At 41.8% G+C, this 16,598-nt stretch overlaps 1 protein-coding gene across 1 annotated transcript in view; it reads left to right on the top strand.

Annotated features, from left to right (window-relative positions):
• Positions 1-16,598, top strand: part of LOC120023442 — a gene marked incomplete at both ends in the record, with an annotated part of 359,115 nt that overhangs the window by 8,253 nt on the left and 334,264 nt on the right. Inside the window, 2 exon segments of the mRNA XM_038967467.1 lie at positions 4,512-4,520; positions 6,516-7,264. Of these exon segments, the coding sequence (XP_038823395.1) occupies positions 4,512-4,520; positions 6,516-7,264 (758 nt within the window).

Raw genomic sequence — 16,598 nt, 5'->3', positions numbered from 1 at the left:
TTTACTTTACTCAAAATATCATGACATTAATGATAGTCAAAATGTAAAAAAAAAATGGTGAACTTCGAAATAAATAAAAATTGCCTTTTTTTTCCACCTTTATTTATCCAAGTTCTCATTTACAACTGCGACCTGGCCAAGATAAAGCAAAGCAGTGCTACAAAAACAACACAGAGTTACACATAAACAAACGTATAGTCAACAACACAAAAGAAAAGGTCTATGTACAGCGTGTGCAAATGTAGTAAGATTAGGGAGGTAAGGCAATAAATAGGCTATAGGCCAATTTAGCATTAACACTGGAGTGATAGATGTGTAGATGATGATGTGCAAGTCGAGATACTGTGGTGCAAAAAAATAACAATATGGGGATGAGGTAGTTGGGTGTGCTATTTACAGATGGGCTGTGTACAGGTAAGCTGCTCTGACAACTGATGCTTAAAGTTAGAGAGGGAGATACAAGTCTCCAGCTTCAGTGATTTTTGCAATTCGTTCCAGTCATTGGCAGCAGAGAACTGGAAGGACAGGCGGCCAAAGTAGGTATTGGCTTTGGGTGTGACCAGTGAAATATACCTGCTGGAGTGCGTGCTACTGGTGGGTGAGCTGATGGTGACCAGTGAGCTGAGATAAGGCGGGGCTTTACCTAGCAAAGACTTATAGATGACCTGAAGCCAGTGAGTTTGGTGACGAATATGTAGAGAGGGCCAGGCAACGAGAGCATACAGGTTGCAGTGGTGGGTAGTATATGGGGCTTTGGTGACAAAACGGATGGCACTGTGATAGACTACATCCAATTTGCTGAGTAGAGTGTTGGAGGCTATTTTGTAAATGACTTCGCCGGTGTCAAGGATCGGTAGGATAGTCAGTTTTACGAGGGTATGTTTGGCAGCATGAATGAATGAGGTTTTGTTGCGAAATAGGAAGCCGATTCTAGATTTAATTTTGGATTGGAGATGCTTAATGTGAGTCTGGAAGGAGAGTTTACAGTCTAACCAGACACTTAGGTATTTGTAGATGTCCACATATTCTAATTCAGAACCGTCCAGAGTAGTGATGCTAGTCAGGCGGGTGGGTGCGGGCAGCAATCGGTTGAAGAGCATGCATTTAGTTTTACTAGCATTTAAAAACAGTTGGAGGCCACGGAAGGAGTGTTGTATGGCATTGAAGCTCATTTGGAGGTTTGTTAACACAGTGTCCAAAGAAGGCCCAGATGTATACAGAATGGTGTCGTCTGCGTAGAGGTGGATCAGAGAATCCCCAGCAGCAAGAGCGACATCATTGATACAGTTGAAGTCGGAAGTTTACATGCACTTATGTTGGAGTCATTAAAACTCGTTTTTCAACCACTCCACAAATTTCTTGTTCACAAACTATAGTTTTGGCAAGTCGGTTAGGACATCTACTTTGTGCATGACACAAGTAATTTTTCCAACAATTGTTTACAGACAGATTATTTCACGTTTAATTCACTGTATCACAATTCCAGTGCCTTTAAACAGCTTGGAAAATTCCAGAAAATGATGACATGGCTTTAGACGCCTCTGATTGGCTAATTGACCTCATTTGAGTCGCTTGGAGGTGGACCTGTGGATGTTTTCAAGGCCGTCCTTCAAACTCACTGCCTCTTTGCTTGACATCATGGGAAAATCTAAAGAAATCAGCCAAGACCTCAGAAAGAAAATTGTAGACCTCCACAAGTCTGGTTCATTGTTGGGAGTAATTTCCAAACGCCTGAAGGTACCACGTTCATCTGTATAAACAATAGTACGCAAGTATAAACACCATGGGACCACGCAGCCGTCATATTGGCTCATTCATCCCCCTCTTCTCCCCTGTAACTATTCCCCAGGTTGTTGTGGTAAATGAGAATGTGTTCTCAGTCAACATACTTGGTAAAATAAATAAATACAGCTACGGAAGGAGACGCGTTCTGTCTCCTAGAGATGAACGTACTTTGGTGCGAAAAGTGCAAATCAATCCCAGAACAACAACAAAGGACCTTGTGAAGATGCTGGAGGAAACAGGTACAAAATGACCTATATCCACAGTAAAACGAGTCCTATATCGACATAACCTGAAAGGTCGCTCAGCAAGGAAGAAGCCACTGCTCCAAAACTGCCATTAAAAAGCCAGACTCCGGTTTGCAACTGCACATGAGGACAAAGATCATACCTTTGGTCTGATGAAACAAAAATAGAACTGTATGGCCATCGTTATGTTTGGAGGAAAAAGGGAGATGCTTACAAGTCGAAGAACACCATCCCAACCACGAAACACGGGGGTGGGAGCATCATGTTGTGGGGGTGCTTTGCTGCAGGAGGGACTGGTGCACTTCACAAAATAGATGGCATCATGAGGAAAGAAAATTATGTGGATATATTGAAGCAGCATCTCAAGACATCAGTCAGGAAGTTAATGCTTGGTCACAAATGGGTTTTCCAAATGGACAATGACCCCAAGCATACTTCCAAATTTGTGGTAAAATGGCTTAAGGACAACAAAGTCAAGGTATTGAAGTGGCCATCACAAAGCCCTGACCTCAATCCCATAGAATATTTGTTGGCAGAACTGAATAAGCATGTGCGAGCAAGGAGGCCTACAAACCTGTCTCAATTACAATTTTGGCCCTGTCAGGAAGGAATGGGCCAAAATTCACCTAACTTATTGTGGGAAGCTTGTGGAGGCTCCCCGAAACTTTGACCCAAGTTAAACAATTTAAAGCCAATCCTACCAAATACTAATTTAGTGTATGTAAACTTCTGATCCACTGGGAATGTGTTGAAAGAAATAAAGCTGAAATAAATCATTCTCTCTATTATTATTCTGACATTTCACACCTAAAATAAAGTGGTGATCCTAACTGACATAAAACAGGGAATTTTTACTGGGATTAAATGTCAGGAATTGTGAAAAACTGAGATTAAATGTATTTGGCTAAGGTGTATGTAAACTTCCGACTTCAACTGTATATACAGAGAAATTGAACCCTGTGTCACCCCCATAGAGACTGTCAAAGATTTTAGAAAGGCAGGGCAGGATGGGAATGGGTCTATAACAGTTTGGGTCAAGAGTGTCTCCCCCTTTGAAGAGGGGGATGACCGCGGCAGCTTTCCAATCTTTGGGGATCTCAGACAATACGAAAGACAAGTTGAACAGGTTAGTAATAGTTGGGGTTTGCAACAAGTACGAAAGAGGTTCCAGATTGTCTAGCCCAGCTGATTTGTAGGGATCCAGATTTTGCAGCTCTTTCAGAACATCAGCTGTCTTGATTTGGGTGGGGGGGGGGGGTGCTTAGGCAAGTTGCGGCAGGTGGGGCAGAGCTTTTGGCCGGGGTAGGGGTAGCCAGGTGGAAAGCATGGCCAGCCGTAGAAAAATGCTTATTGAAATTATCGATTATTGTAGATTTATCGGTGGTGACAGTGTTTCCTAGCTTCAGTGCAGGGGGCAGCTGGGAGGAGGTGCTCTTATTCTCCATGGACTTTAGTGTCCCAAAACGTTTTGGAATTAGTGCTACAGGGCGCAAATTTCTGTTTGAAAAAGCTAGCCTTTGCTTTCCTAACTGAGTGTTGTGGTGGTATTTTTCTGGTTTACCATAATGAGGAGTGTTACAAACTTCACACATCAGTTAGAGTTATACTTAAACTACATCTTTAATATTAAGAGCTTTGCAATAGCATTTTACTTTCAATGATGCGCTATCTCTAATGAACCATTGAAAGTGTCAACAGAAAAGTACAAAGATCTTTTATAGCCAAGATACACCCCTCTCAACTTCCATGACGAACCACATATCTTATGAAAAGTTCACGAAGAAAGACTTTTACTTGAGAGAGAGAGGAGTAGCACATAGCCAGATAGCATTCGCTATAAATTATCGTTCAGTTTGGTCTCTAAAATTAGGTTCTAATCTCGTTCCTGGTAGCACAAAAACATTACCTCATGTTATCTGGAATGCTCTTTAGGTTTTATCACCCAAAGACATCGTAAATCTCCTCTGTCAGTGCTATATCTCATAGAGGCCCATCCTCAGTGGAACACACAATAGTTAACAGAACACTCCATTCTGTCGAATAAAATAACCATTATAACGCAATACAAGCATTATAACATAATCTTGCAATTTTCCACGACACTGTGTATATTGGTTCCTGACTTCCCTGAAAAGTTGCATATCGCTGTCTATTCGATGCTAATGCAGAACGCCACAGGATGTTTTTGTGCTGGTCAAGGGCAGTCAAGTCTGGGGTGAACCAAGGGCTATATCTGTTCTTAGTTCTACATTTTTGGAATGGGGCATGCTTATTTAGGATGGTGAGGAAATTACTTTTAAAGAGAAACCAGACATCCTCTACTGACGGGATGAGGTCAATATCCTACCAGGATACCCGGGCCTGCTGGAGCGTTTGACAGTGATGAGGGATGGTCGTTTGACCGCGGACCCATTACGGACGCAGGCAATGAGGCAGTGATCGCTAAGATCCTGGTTGAAGACGGCAGAGGTGTATTTAGAGGGCAAGTTAGTCAGGATGATATCTAAGAGGGTGCCCATGGTTACAGATTTAGGGTTGATGGTAGGTTCCTTGATGATTTATGTGAGATTGAGGGCATCTAGCTTAGATTGTAGGACGGCCGGGGTGTTAAGCATATCCCAGTTTAGGTCACCTAACTGTACGAACTCTGAAGATAGATTGGGGGGAAATCAATTCACATATGGTGTCCAGGGCACAGCTGGGGGCTGAGGGGAATCTATAACAAGCGGCAACAGTGAGAGACTTGTTTCTGTCACTTTAACCATACCTACATGTACATACTACCTCAATAAGCCTGACTAACCGGTGTCTGTATATAGCCTTGCTACTGTTATTTTACACATATCTTTTTTTTCGCACTATTGGTAAGTAAGCATTTCACTCTAGGGTCTACACCTGTTGTATTCAACGCACGTGACAAGGATGTGAGTACAGTGGATGTGAGTACAGTGGAGGTTAACCTAGGCATTGAGTGACGATGAGAGAGGTTTTGTCTCTAGAGGCACCAGTTAACCCAGGTGAGGTCACCGCATGTGTGGGGGGTGGGACAAAAGGGCTATCTAAAGCATGTTGGGCGGGGCTGGGGGCTCTACAGTGAAATAAAACAATAATAACTAACCTAAACAGCAATAGACAAGGTATATTGACATTAGGAAGAGGCATGTGTAGCCGACTGATCATAGGGTCCAATGAGCAGCAATAGGTGAGTCAAGGAGCCGTTCGGTAGTTGCTACTACGCTAGGCGAGCTGGAGACACGGTGATTCAGACAGCTAGCGGGCCGGGGCTAGCAGATGGGTCTTCGGCGATGTCGGGCGATTACGTCGGCAGACCAGTCGTGATGGATCGGCGGGGCTCCGTGTCGGCAGTAATGGGTCCAGGCCAATTGGCAAAAGAGGTATTGTAGCCCAAGAATTAGCTGGTGGACCTCTTCGGCTAGCCGGGAGATAGGCCTAGCTCGAGGCTAGTTCAAGTCTAAGTGGTGCTTGCTTCGGGACAGAGACGTTTACCAGGAGTAGCTACTCGGATTGCAGCTAGCTAGCTGCGATGTGTAAAGGTTCAGAGCGGTAGGAATCCGGTGATGTGGTAGAGAAAAAGCAGTCCGATACGCTCTGGGTTGATATCGCGCTGTGCAGACTGGCAGGTATTGACCAGGCTGAAGCTGGCTGGTGTCCCAGTTAACAGTGAAGACCGCTAGTAGTGGCTAACTGACTAGTAGCTAGTAGCTAGTTAGCTGGCTAGCTTCTGATGGGGGTTCCGGTTCTAAAGTATAAAAATAGCAGATCTGTACCACATTGGGGGAGGCGGGTTGCAGGAAAGTTAATTCAGTCCGTAAATGGAAAGTGAGATTACAATATATACGAAATGAAAACAATATATACAAATATTTACATGGGACAGGACGGGACAAGACAAAACACACGTCCGACTGCTACGCCATCTTGGAATGTGTCGACCCTATCGACAACGGGGAGATGTTACTGATGTGCTTTGTGTCTGTCTCCAATGTAAAAATGAAACTTCCACACAAAATGACTTCTTTACTTAATTTAGGTTCAAGGAAGTGTGTAGGTCACATTCTGTATCATACAGCTATGAAGGTTATATATTTAGAACCACCTGCTGATTGGAATCCAGTCTGTGTCTTCAGTGTTCTAGAACTGTTTAGTGTTTTGTGGTCTGACTTATATAACAGAAAGAATAATAAGTAATGTAAAACATATTATCAGTTATTACCAGGAAGCTCTACATCATTTGTTTTAAATTATGAAATGTTTGAAAACTGGCATCAGGATATTGAGGGATGTGATTTGGATTAAACCTCAGCAAGGCAGTTTTATCATGTGGAGATTTCATTCTGTCATCTCTTTAAAATTAACACTGTCTTTTGCAGGAGGAAAACCAACCTTGGAGGAACCAAAGACGTCCAACCCAGCAAGACGACACCTCTGCTCCCATTGTGGAAAAAGTTTTAACCAGTTAGTTAGCTTGAAAAGACATGAGAGGGTACACATAAGAACGAAGCCACTCCATTGCTCCCAGTGTGGAAAGAGTTTTAAGCGGTTAGACACCCTCAAAGCTCATGAGCGAATACACACAGGGGAGAAGCCATGCCATTGCGCTCAGTGTGGAAAGAGTTTTACCCAATTAGGAAGCCTGAAAGAACACATGAGACTGCACACAGGGGAGAGGCCTTACCACTGCTCCGAGTGTGGAAAGAGTTTTAATCAGTCAGGAAGCCTGAAAGCTCATGAGCGAATACACACAGGGGAGAAGCCTTACCACTGCTCCCATTGTGCAAAGCGTTTTATCCAATTAGGAAGCCTGAAAGAACACATGAGAGTGCACACAGGGGAGAAGCCTTACCACTGCTCCCATTGTGCAAAGCGTTTTATCCAATTAGGAAGCCTGAAAGAACACATGAGAGTGCACACAGGGGAGAAGCCTTACCACTGCTCCCAATGTGCCAAGCGTTTTACCCATTTAGGAAACCTGAAAGAACACAAGAGACTGCACACAGGGGAGAAGCCTTACCACTGCTCCCGGTGTTCAAAGCGTTTTACCCATTTAGGAAACCTGAAAGCTCATGAGCGAATACACACAGGGGAGAAGCCTTACCATTGTTCCCACTGTGGAAAGCGTTTTAACTATTCAGGAAAGCTGAAAGAACACATGAGACTGCACACAGGGGAGAAGCCTTACAAATGCTCAGACTGTGGGAAGACATATTACTCATCACAGTGACTTAAACATCATGTGCGAATCCACACAGGAGAGAATAATTACTTCTCCTAGTGTGTAAATTTATATTTCACATCACATTAACTTAAAATTAATCAGAGAACATACACAGTGCTCCCACTGTCTTATATTGTTGTCTTATATTGTTGCCTGAGAATGTGTTTATTTTATTAAATGAAATGGTACAAAGTATACTCAAATGTATGTTTTTGTAATAAAACATGAATTGAATATGGAGTATGTCAGTTTGAATATAGAGTAGATCAGATTCCATGTGTTTAAATGGTCATTTCTTAAACTCTGACTGTGTGTGTTTATCTGGGTGTGTCTTTCCTCCAGCACTACAGATAGTACAGTGATATTTGGATGTAATGCATTTGCTCCATTGTTTAAATTTGCATTGTTGGCCCACTGATGATTTAATGAAATGAAAATGTTCACAGACTCTGTAATGCAAAATGTTAATTGTATGTGTCCACATATCTGAGTATGTGACTAACCTTGTGAAACTGTCCTATTATAATCTCCTGTTCTTGGGAGTATCATCCTGTGTTGCAAACCAGCTGCACCTGTGTCCTTGTATGAATAAAGTCCCTCCTAGGAACAGGAAACTATAAAGATATGTGCTCATCACCCAATGCTTCAGGAATTAGACTGTCTACACTGCGCTGTGTAACTGTTATTCTCTCTGAGCTCAGAAATAAAGAATCTTGGTTTGACTTGGACTCCAGCAGGTCCTTATTTTATAATATCCACCACAACTCTCCCACGGATTGCTGTTTATCATTGTCTCAATGAAGAGTTCTTTGTTCTACTATCCTGGGGGCATTTACAAGCCTCCCACTGGTTGAATGAATGTTGTTTCCACGTCATTTCAACAAAACAAATCCATGTGATGTTAGATCAATGCAGAAAACTGATTGGATTTGTAAAAAGCCGTCAACATCAGGAATCTTTATTTATTTTTCACCCAACTTGTAAGCTAAATCCAATGACAGGTGACATTTTGTGTTGATTTCATGTTGAATTCACGACTCAAAGAAATGTAAATAGAAACTAGATGTTGAACTGATGTCTGTGCCCAGTGGGCTGGTTTGAATAAGTGGCAGGTGTTGGATCAATATCCACCTTAGTAGCTAAGTTTCCGTGCAATTTGCGACAGATTTTCATGTGAATATTCTTAAATATGTACAAAACAATATATGCATTTTCCCACCAGAAATGTTTCTTTCAAACAGACTAATTGCAGACTTTGTGTGACAAATAAAACAACTTTTGCTGTTAAAATCCCATATACCGTATGAAAAATACACGTTAAATGGGTTTCCATCACATTTTCAACTCTACTGAGGGTTTAAAAAGCTGTTGTATTATATAGCAAACGTGCTCTTGTCCCGTGCACTGTAGTCAGCAGCTCACAGATACAGTGCTGGTAGGCTACCTACATGATGAGATTATTATGGATGAGAGAGATATTATTTTATTTGTCAAATGGAAACCAAGCATCAATCATCATGTCACCAGAATAAGACCATCAAAATGTATTGGAAAGGAGCATCAAGCTCATCACATGCAGTTTCACCACCCTGTGAAGTTCATAACTTATTTAATCTGTAGCCTAATAAACTGCATGGGTTCCCAAGTCGTAGAGGGAGGACCACACAACATATCATCACGTGACTCCAAGTTAAAACCTCTAACGAGTCACAAACCCGGATCCGGGATCCCCCCCATCAAAAAAAGCTGACTAGCATAGCATAGCCTAAAGCCACAGGGATATCATATAATAAAATGTTCATGAAATCACAAGTCCAAGACACCAAATGAAAGATACACATCTTGTGAATCCAGCCATCATTTCTGAATTTTAAAATGTTTTACAGACACAAGACACAATATGTATTTATATTAGCTAACCACCATAGCAAAAGACACAACTTTTTTTTTCCACCAGTTTTTTTTCCTGCATAGGTAGCTATCACAAATTCGACCAAATAAAGATATAAATAGTCACTAACCAAGAAACAACTTCATCAGATGACAGTCTGATAACATTTATTGTATAGCATATGTTTTGTTCGAAAAATGTGCATATTTCAGGTATAAATCATAGTTTTACATTGCAGCCACCATCACAACTCTCACCAAAGCAACTAGAATAACTACAGAGAGCAACGTGAATTACCTAAATACTCATCATAAAACATTTATGAAAAATACACAGCGTACAGCAAATGAAAGACAAAGATCTTGTGAATCCAGCCAATATTTCAGATTCTTTAAGTGTTTTACAGCAAAAACACAATTTAGCATTATATTAGCTTACTACAATAGCCAACCACACAGCAGCATTGATTCAAGCCAACAATAGTGATAACGAATAAACCAGCAAAAGATATTTATTTTTTCACTAACCTTCTCAATCTTCATCAGATGACAGTCCTATAACATCATATTACACAATACATATATTGTTTGTTCGAAAATGTGCATATTTAGCGGCACAAATCGTGGTTATACAATGAGAATAGTAGCCAAGCTGCCAACAAAATGTCGGGAGAAATCTTGGGAGAGGCACCTAATCTAATCAATAACTAATCATAAACTTGACTAAAAAATACAGGTTGGACAGCAAATGAAAGATACATTAGTTCTTAATGCAACCGCTGTGTTAGATTTTTTAAATTAACGTTACTACGACATACAGCGTGCGTTACAGCGAGACCGTGCCGAAATTAATGGCGGAATTATTGTTTAACATTTTTTAACATAAATACGAATTAACAGCATAAAGACTTCTTACTATTTGTTGAGCTTCCATCAGAATCTTGGGCAAGTTGTCCTTTGTCCATAATAATCGTTGCTCGGCTGTAGAATGTCGTCTTCAACCGTGTAATTAGCAGCAAACATTAGCTATGTGGCCCAGACATGCCCAACTCTTCAAAACGCAGCACAAAGAAAATTCAGAAAAATCGCAATATACTCATATAAACTGATATAACTCGGTTTAAAATAACTACGTTATGATGTTTCTAACACCTATATCGAATAAAATCAGAGCCGGATATATCTAACGCCGATAACGTGAGCTTTTCAGAATGCCATCCTGAGGTCTGCTTTGCGCCATGACGAACGTTGAAAAGGGTGCACCCCTCGTTCCAAGACCATTTATACGGCCTCAGATCTACCTAGCAACACCATTCAAATCCTCACTGCTTACTGACATCTAGGGGAAATTGTATGCAGTGCATGTCGACCAATAGAATAATTGCAAATTAATTAACTGACCCTGGAACAGAGTGCCTGATTTCAGATTTCTCACTTCCTGATAGGAAGTTTGCTCCAACTTGAGTTCTGTTTTACTCACAGAAATAATTCAAACGGTTTTAGAAACTAGAGAGTGTTTTCATTCCAATAGTAATAATAATATGCATATTGTACGAGCAAGAATTGAGTATGAGGCAGTTTAATTTGGGAATGTTTTTTTACAAAGTGAAAACAGCGCCCCCATATTGACAAGAAGTTTTAACTGAGACGTGATGGTTATTATATAAATATTTGCACATAAAGGAGTTTCCATCGCCATTTCTCATTCATACATCTTTACTGACACAAAAAGACCCCACCATGTAAAACGAACTAACAAATTGTCTGTCTGCATTAATAAAATTGTACAGGCATATCCTGTTTCCATTATCCCGGTCATTACTTTTGAAATGGTTGGATCAATATCCACCTTCATGATATGGATGAAGCCTGATTTGGAATGTCTGAGTAGTTCTATATGATGTCATAATACACCCCTCTGATAGTGATACATTTCCTCCATTGTTTCCATGTCAGTTGGTTTCCCACTCTGATGATTTATATCTGACAGAGGGGCTTTAAAGGAATAGTATGGTCACATTTACAGGTTGTGGCTCAGTATTCTTAGTATGATGTGAAAAAAGAACAATCAACTATTTATTGATAATGTATATTCCTATTCAGCTTCTACATCTGCACAGAGAAAAACAGTATCTTAAAGGTGATTAAATATATATATAAATTGTACACTTCTATTTTCACAATTTGAATTATTATTCATCAAAAACTATACCAACAATACACTGCGGCTTTGACATCAAGAAGAGATTGGGCTGATGGGTGGTGGTGCTACTATACAGGTAAGGCTGTCCAATATGAATGTTCAATACACACAATAGGTTGATCAGTAGCCAGTTAGCTAGCTGCTACAGTCCAATATGAATGTTCAATACACACAATAGGTTGATCGGTAGCCAGTTAGCTGTGCTGCTACAGTCCAATATGAATGTTCAATACACACAATAGGTTGACTGTTGACCAATATGAATGTTCATAATGAGGGAAAAATAAAGGTGGGCTCTCCTGTCAACATGGGGCTCCTGCTGCAGGTAGCCTAGCGGTTACTAGTGTTGGGCCAGTAACCGAAAGATCTCTGGTTTGAATCCCAAAGACAACTAGGTGAAAAATCTGTCAATTTGCCCTTGAGGACCGCAGCAACAGGAGCCTCATGTTTCTCCCATTCTTCTCTGCAGATCCTCTCAAACTCTGTCAGGTTGGATGGGGAGTGTCACTACAAAGCTATTTTCAGGTCTCTCCGGAGATGTTAAATCGGGTTCAAATCCGGGCTCTGGCTGGGCCCCTCAAGGACATTCAGAGACTCCCAAAGCCACTCCTGCATTGTCTTGGCTTTGTGCGTAGGGTCGTTGTCCTATTGGAAGGTTAACCTTTGCCCCAGTCTGAGGTCCTGAGTGCTCTGGAGCAAGTTTTCAAAAATTATCTCTCTGTATTTTGCTCCGTTCATCTTTCCCTCGATCCTGACGAGTCTCCCAGTCCATGCCGCTGAAAAACATACCCACAGCATGATACTACCAACCCAATGATTCACCTTAGGAATGGTGCCAGGTTTCCTCCAGACGTGACCCGTGGCATTCATCAGACCAGAGAATTTTTTTACTCATGGTCTGATAGTCCTTTAGGTGCCTTTTGGCAAACTCCAAGCTGGCTTTCATGTGCCTTTTACTGAGGAGTGGCTTCCGTCTGGCAACTCTACCATAATGTCCTGCTTGGTGGAGTGATGCAGAGATGGTTGTCCTTCTGGAAGGTTCTCCCATCTCCACAGAGGAGCTCTGTCAGAGTGACCATTGGGTTCTTGGTCACCTCCCTGACCAAGGCCCTTCTCCCCCAATTGTTCAGTTTGGCCAGGCAGCCAGCAGTAGGAAGGGTTTTGGTGGTTTCAAACTTCTTCCTTTTAAGATGATGGGGACCTTCAATGCTGCAGAAATGTTTTGGTACACTTCCCCAGATCTGTGCCGTGACACAATCTTGTCTCGAAAGGAGTATATCACATCAAATACAGGCTACTTAAAGTTCATGAGAGAACACACATATGCTCGTACACTTGTCTCATTTTTACAAAAATAGAATTGTGCTTTTGGTCATGCAATATTTTCTTTATATATATATACTGGTCATACCAAACATTTGGAGAGAAATAAACGTCCTAATATAGACTAGGAACCTCCTCCTTTTCCCTCAGAAGAGCCTCAATTTGTCGGGGCATGAACTCTTCAAAGTGTCCAAAGCCTTCCACAGGGATGTTGGCACATGTTGACTCCAATGCTTCCCACAATTGTGTCATGTTGGCTGGATGTCCTTTGGGTGCAGTGAAGGCTCCTCAGGGAAGGATGGTCTTCCCCTTCCTCCTCTGAGGAGCCTCCACTGCACCCAAAGGACATCGAGCCAACATGACATAATTGTGGGATGGGATTTTCAGTGAGTTTCAGAAGAAAATAAATTGCTAAAACATAAAAAATTATCCTTTTTGGATAAAACTATACTAAATATAATCACATCACCATCATCATTGAATAAAAAAATAATTGAATAAAACATACTATTTTGCGTCCTCCTCTGGGTACATTGACTTCAATACAAAACCTAGGAGGCTCATGGTTCTCAAGGCTTCCATAGACTTAAACAGTAATTATGACAACTTCCGGAGGACATCCTCCAACCTATCAGAGCTCTTTCAGCATGAACCTTCTCCGCTGTGCAATGCGGTTTCCGAGCTGGTCATGGGTGCACCTCAACCCCGCTCAAGGTACTAATCGATATTATAACCGCCATCGAGAAGAGACAATACTGTGCAGCCGTATTCATGGGTTGGCACCCCCCATTGGGTTGTGCCATGGCGAAGATCTTTGTGGGCTATACTCGGCCTTGTCTCAGGATGGTAAGTTGGTGGTTGAAGGTATCACTCTAGTGGTGCGGGGGCTGTGCTTTGGCAAAGTGGGTGGGGTTATATCCTGCCTGTTTGGCCCTGTCCGGGGGTATCATCGGATGGGGCCACGGTGTCTCCTGACCCCTCCTGTCTCAGCCTCCAGTATTTATGCTGCAGTAGTTTATGTGTCGGGGGGCTGGGGTCAGTCTGTTATATCTGGAGTATTTCTCCTGTCTTATCCGGTGTCCTGTGTGAATTTATGTATGCTCTCTCTCTCTCGCTTTTTCTTTCTCTCTTTCTCTCGGAGGAGGACCTGAGCCCTAGGACCCCACCTCAGGACTACCTGGCCTGATGACTCCTTGCTGTCCCCAGTCCAGCTGGCCGTGCTGCTGCTCCAGTTTCAACTGTTCTGCCTGCGGCTATGGAACCCTGACCTGTTCACCGGAGGTGCTACCTGTCCCAGACCTGCTGTTTTCAACTCTAGAGACAAACGTTTCTTAAACAGAAAAAAACGGGATAAACATACCTGAATTTGTCAAATAAAATCAAACTTTATTTGTCAAATGCGCCGAATACAACAAGTGTAGACCTGACAGTGAATTGCTTACTTACAAGCCCTTAACTAACAGTACGGTTCAAGAAGAGTTAAGAAAATGAGCAAATGACCAAAAGTAAAAAATAATAAAAAGTAACACAATAAAATAACATTAACAAGGCTATATACAGGGGGTACTGGTACCGAGTCAATGTGCGGGGGTACAGGTTAGTCGAGGTAATTTGTACATGTAGGTCGGGGTGAAGTGACATTTCATAGATAATAAACAGCAACTAGCAGCAGTGTACAAAACAAATGGAGGTGAGGTCAATGTAAATAGTCCAGGTGGCCATTTGATTAATTGTTCAGCAGTCTTATGACTTGGGGGTAGAAGCTGTTAAGGAGCCTTTTGGTTCTAGACTTGGTGCTCCGGTACCGCTTGACGTGCGGGAGCAGAGAAAACAGTCTATGACTTGGGTGACTGGAGTATCTGACAATTTTTTGGGCTTTCTTTATAATTGTCCTGGATGGCAGGAAGCTTGGCCCCAGTGATGTTCACTACCCTCTGTAGTGCATTACGGTCAGATGCCGAGCAGTTGCCATACCAGGCGATGATGCAACCGGTCAGGATGCTCTCGATGGTGCAGCTATAGGTCTTTTTGAGGATCTGGAGACCCATGCCAAATCTTTTCAGTCTCCTGAGGTGGAAAAGTTGTTGTCGTGCCCTCTTCACGACTGTCTCGGTGTGTTTGGACCATGATAATTAGTTGGTGATGTCTTCAAGACTGTCTCTCACCTAAAAAACCTATCTCGACCTGTGTGCACCTACGTTCTATACTTTCATTCATAGGCTAGGTTGTAGCAATCTCATGATGGGTATAGGGAAAATGTTAGTATCATGTAGTAGCCTAAACCTATTGCTGTTACATTGAACAGGGTGAATGGAATATGAATGACAGTTATCCAATATGCTGTAATAGAATTAAGGCCATGCTCATGAAAAAACAAATCGTTCTGCCTCATCTTAAACACCACTGTTTGGGTGGTGGATGATTATTGGTACACATGGGAAACCGTTGAGCTGGAAAACCCCAGCAGCGTTGCAGTTCTTGACACAAACCGGCGCCTGGGACCTACTACCATCCCCCGTTCAAAGACACTTAAATATGTTGTCTTCCCCATTCACCGTCTGTATGGCACACATACACAAGCCATGTCTCATTTGTCTCAAGGCCTAAAATGCCTTATTTAACCCGTCTCCTCCCCTTCATCTACACTGATTGAAGGGGATTTAACTAGTGACATCAATAAGGGATCATAGCTTCCAGCCCCAGCTAACACACCAGACTCCAATAATCACCAAATCATAATCTTCAGTTTAGGATGCAGTTAGATTAATCAGCTGTGTTTGCTAGCGATGGACAAAAAGTGTGACACCAATCAGGCCCCCGAGGACTGGAGTTGCCCACCCCTGGTTTACAGGATGATTTGTATCTTAAAGAGCGTGGCTTTAATGGAATAGTACCGTCACATCTAGATAAAAACGAATGTGAAAGATTAACAGAGCAAATGTTTATTAAAACACTACCTATTCATAGAAGTATGTATTCATCATTTATAATATATCAGCTTATTGTTAAATTATTCTGACGTTTTTCCAATACAAAAGTGTAGTAACTGTTGTTTCCAAACTGCGTTACCCACTCCAGCCAGCAGATGGCGATATGCGTCTTTCAGGTGATGCTTCTTGCGTGACGTATAATTTACTGGACGGGACACTTCTTCAGGAACAACAACGCGGCTACTCTTTCAACCACCTCGGTAGCTTGCTAGCCAACATAAAACTGAAAGATTGACGCATTAGACCATGTTAATGTACATTAGATAATCTCAGTGTTGTTAACGCAGTTCAGTTGACGTATCAACTGGTTAACTTTAACCTGATGTGCTTGTTCAATTTGCAAAGTTGTTAAATATTGATACTGAGCCTAGCGTTAGAGTAGCCGCTAATTCTAACATCCCAGACCATGAGCTCACTAAACTACTCCTCCCCCGTTAAAGAAGATGAGGTCTGCTGTATGCAGAAAGAAGCTCTGAGGCTGAACATTGTCGTGAAAGAAGAAGAGGATGTTATAGAGGAAACAGAGGAAGAACCTTTTAGAGAGGAAGAGGATGCTATCTCAATAAAGGTGAAGAAGGAAGACGTCTTGGGAGTGAAAGAGGAGGAGACAGAATATCAGATTAACATCAGTGAGTACTGTCTTAAAAACAGAGTCACACACTATGCCGTTGTTGAACTAATGTGTGGTTTTTAAGGGGCATTCTACTGAAGTTCTACACTTGAATATGTTGTTCAGTACTGTAGGAATTGTTAAAGGGGCCATCTGCCTTTGTTAGTTTTTATCTGCCATTGGTACATATATTTTGGGGACTTTTAAATTAGATTTATTAAATTATCCATGTGGTCTACATTAAAGTGCATCTCATCTAGTATAACAGGCTTTTAAAATGCAATGTTGGAGCATAATTTATACTTAAAATATCAAA

Source organism: Salvelinus namaycush, chromosome 2 (genome assembly GCF_016432855.1).
Source record: "Salvelinus namaycush isolate Seneca chromosome 2, SaNama_1.0, whole genome shotgun sequence".
Taxonomy (NCBI): domain Eukaryota; kingdom Metazoa; phylum Chordata; class Actinopteri; order Salmoniformes; family Salmonidae; genus Salvelinus; species Salvelinus namaycush.
The sequence above is the reverse complement of the archived record's forward strand: the minus strand, read 5'-3'. Positions and strand labels throughout refer to the sequence as shown.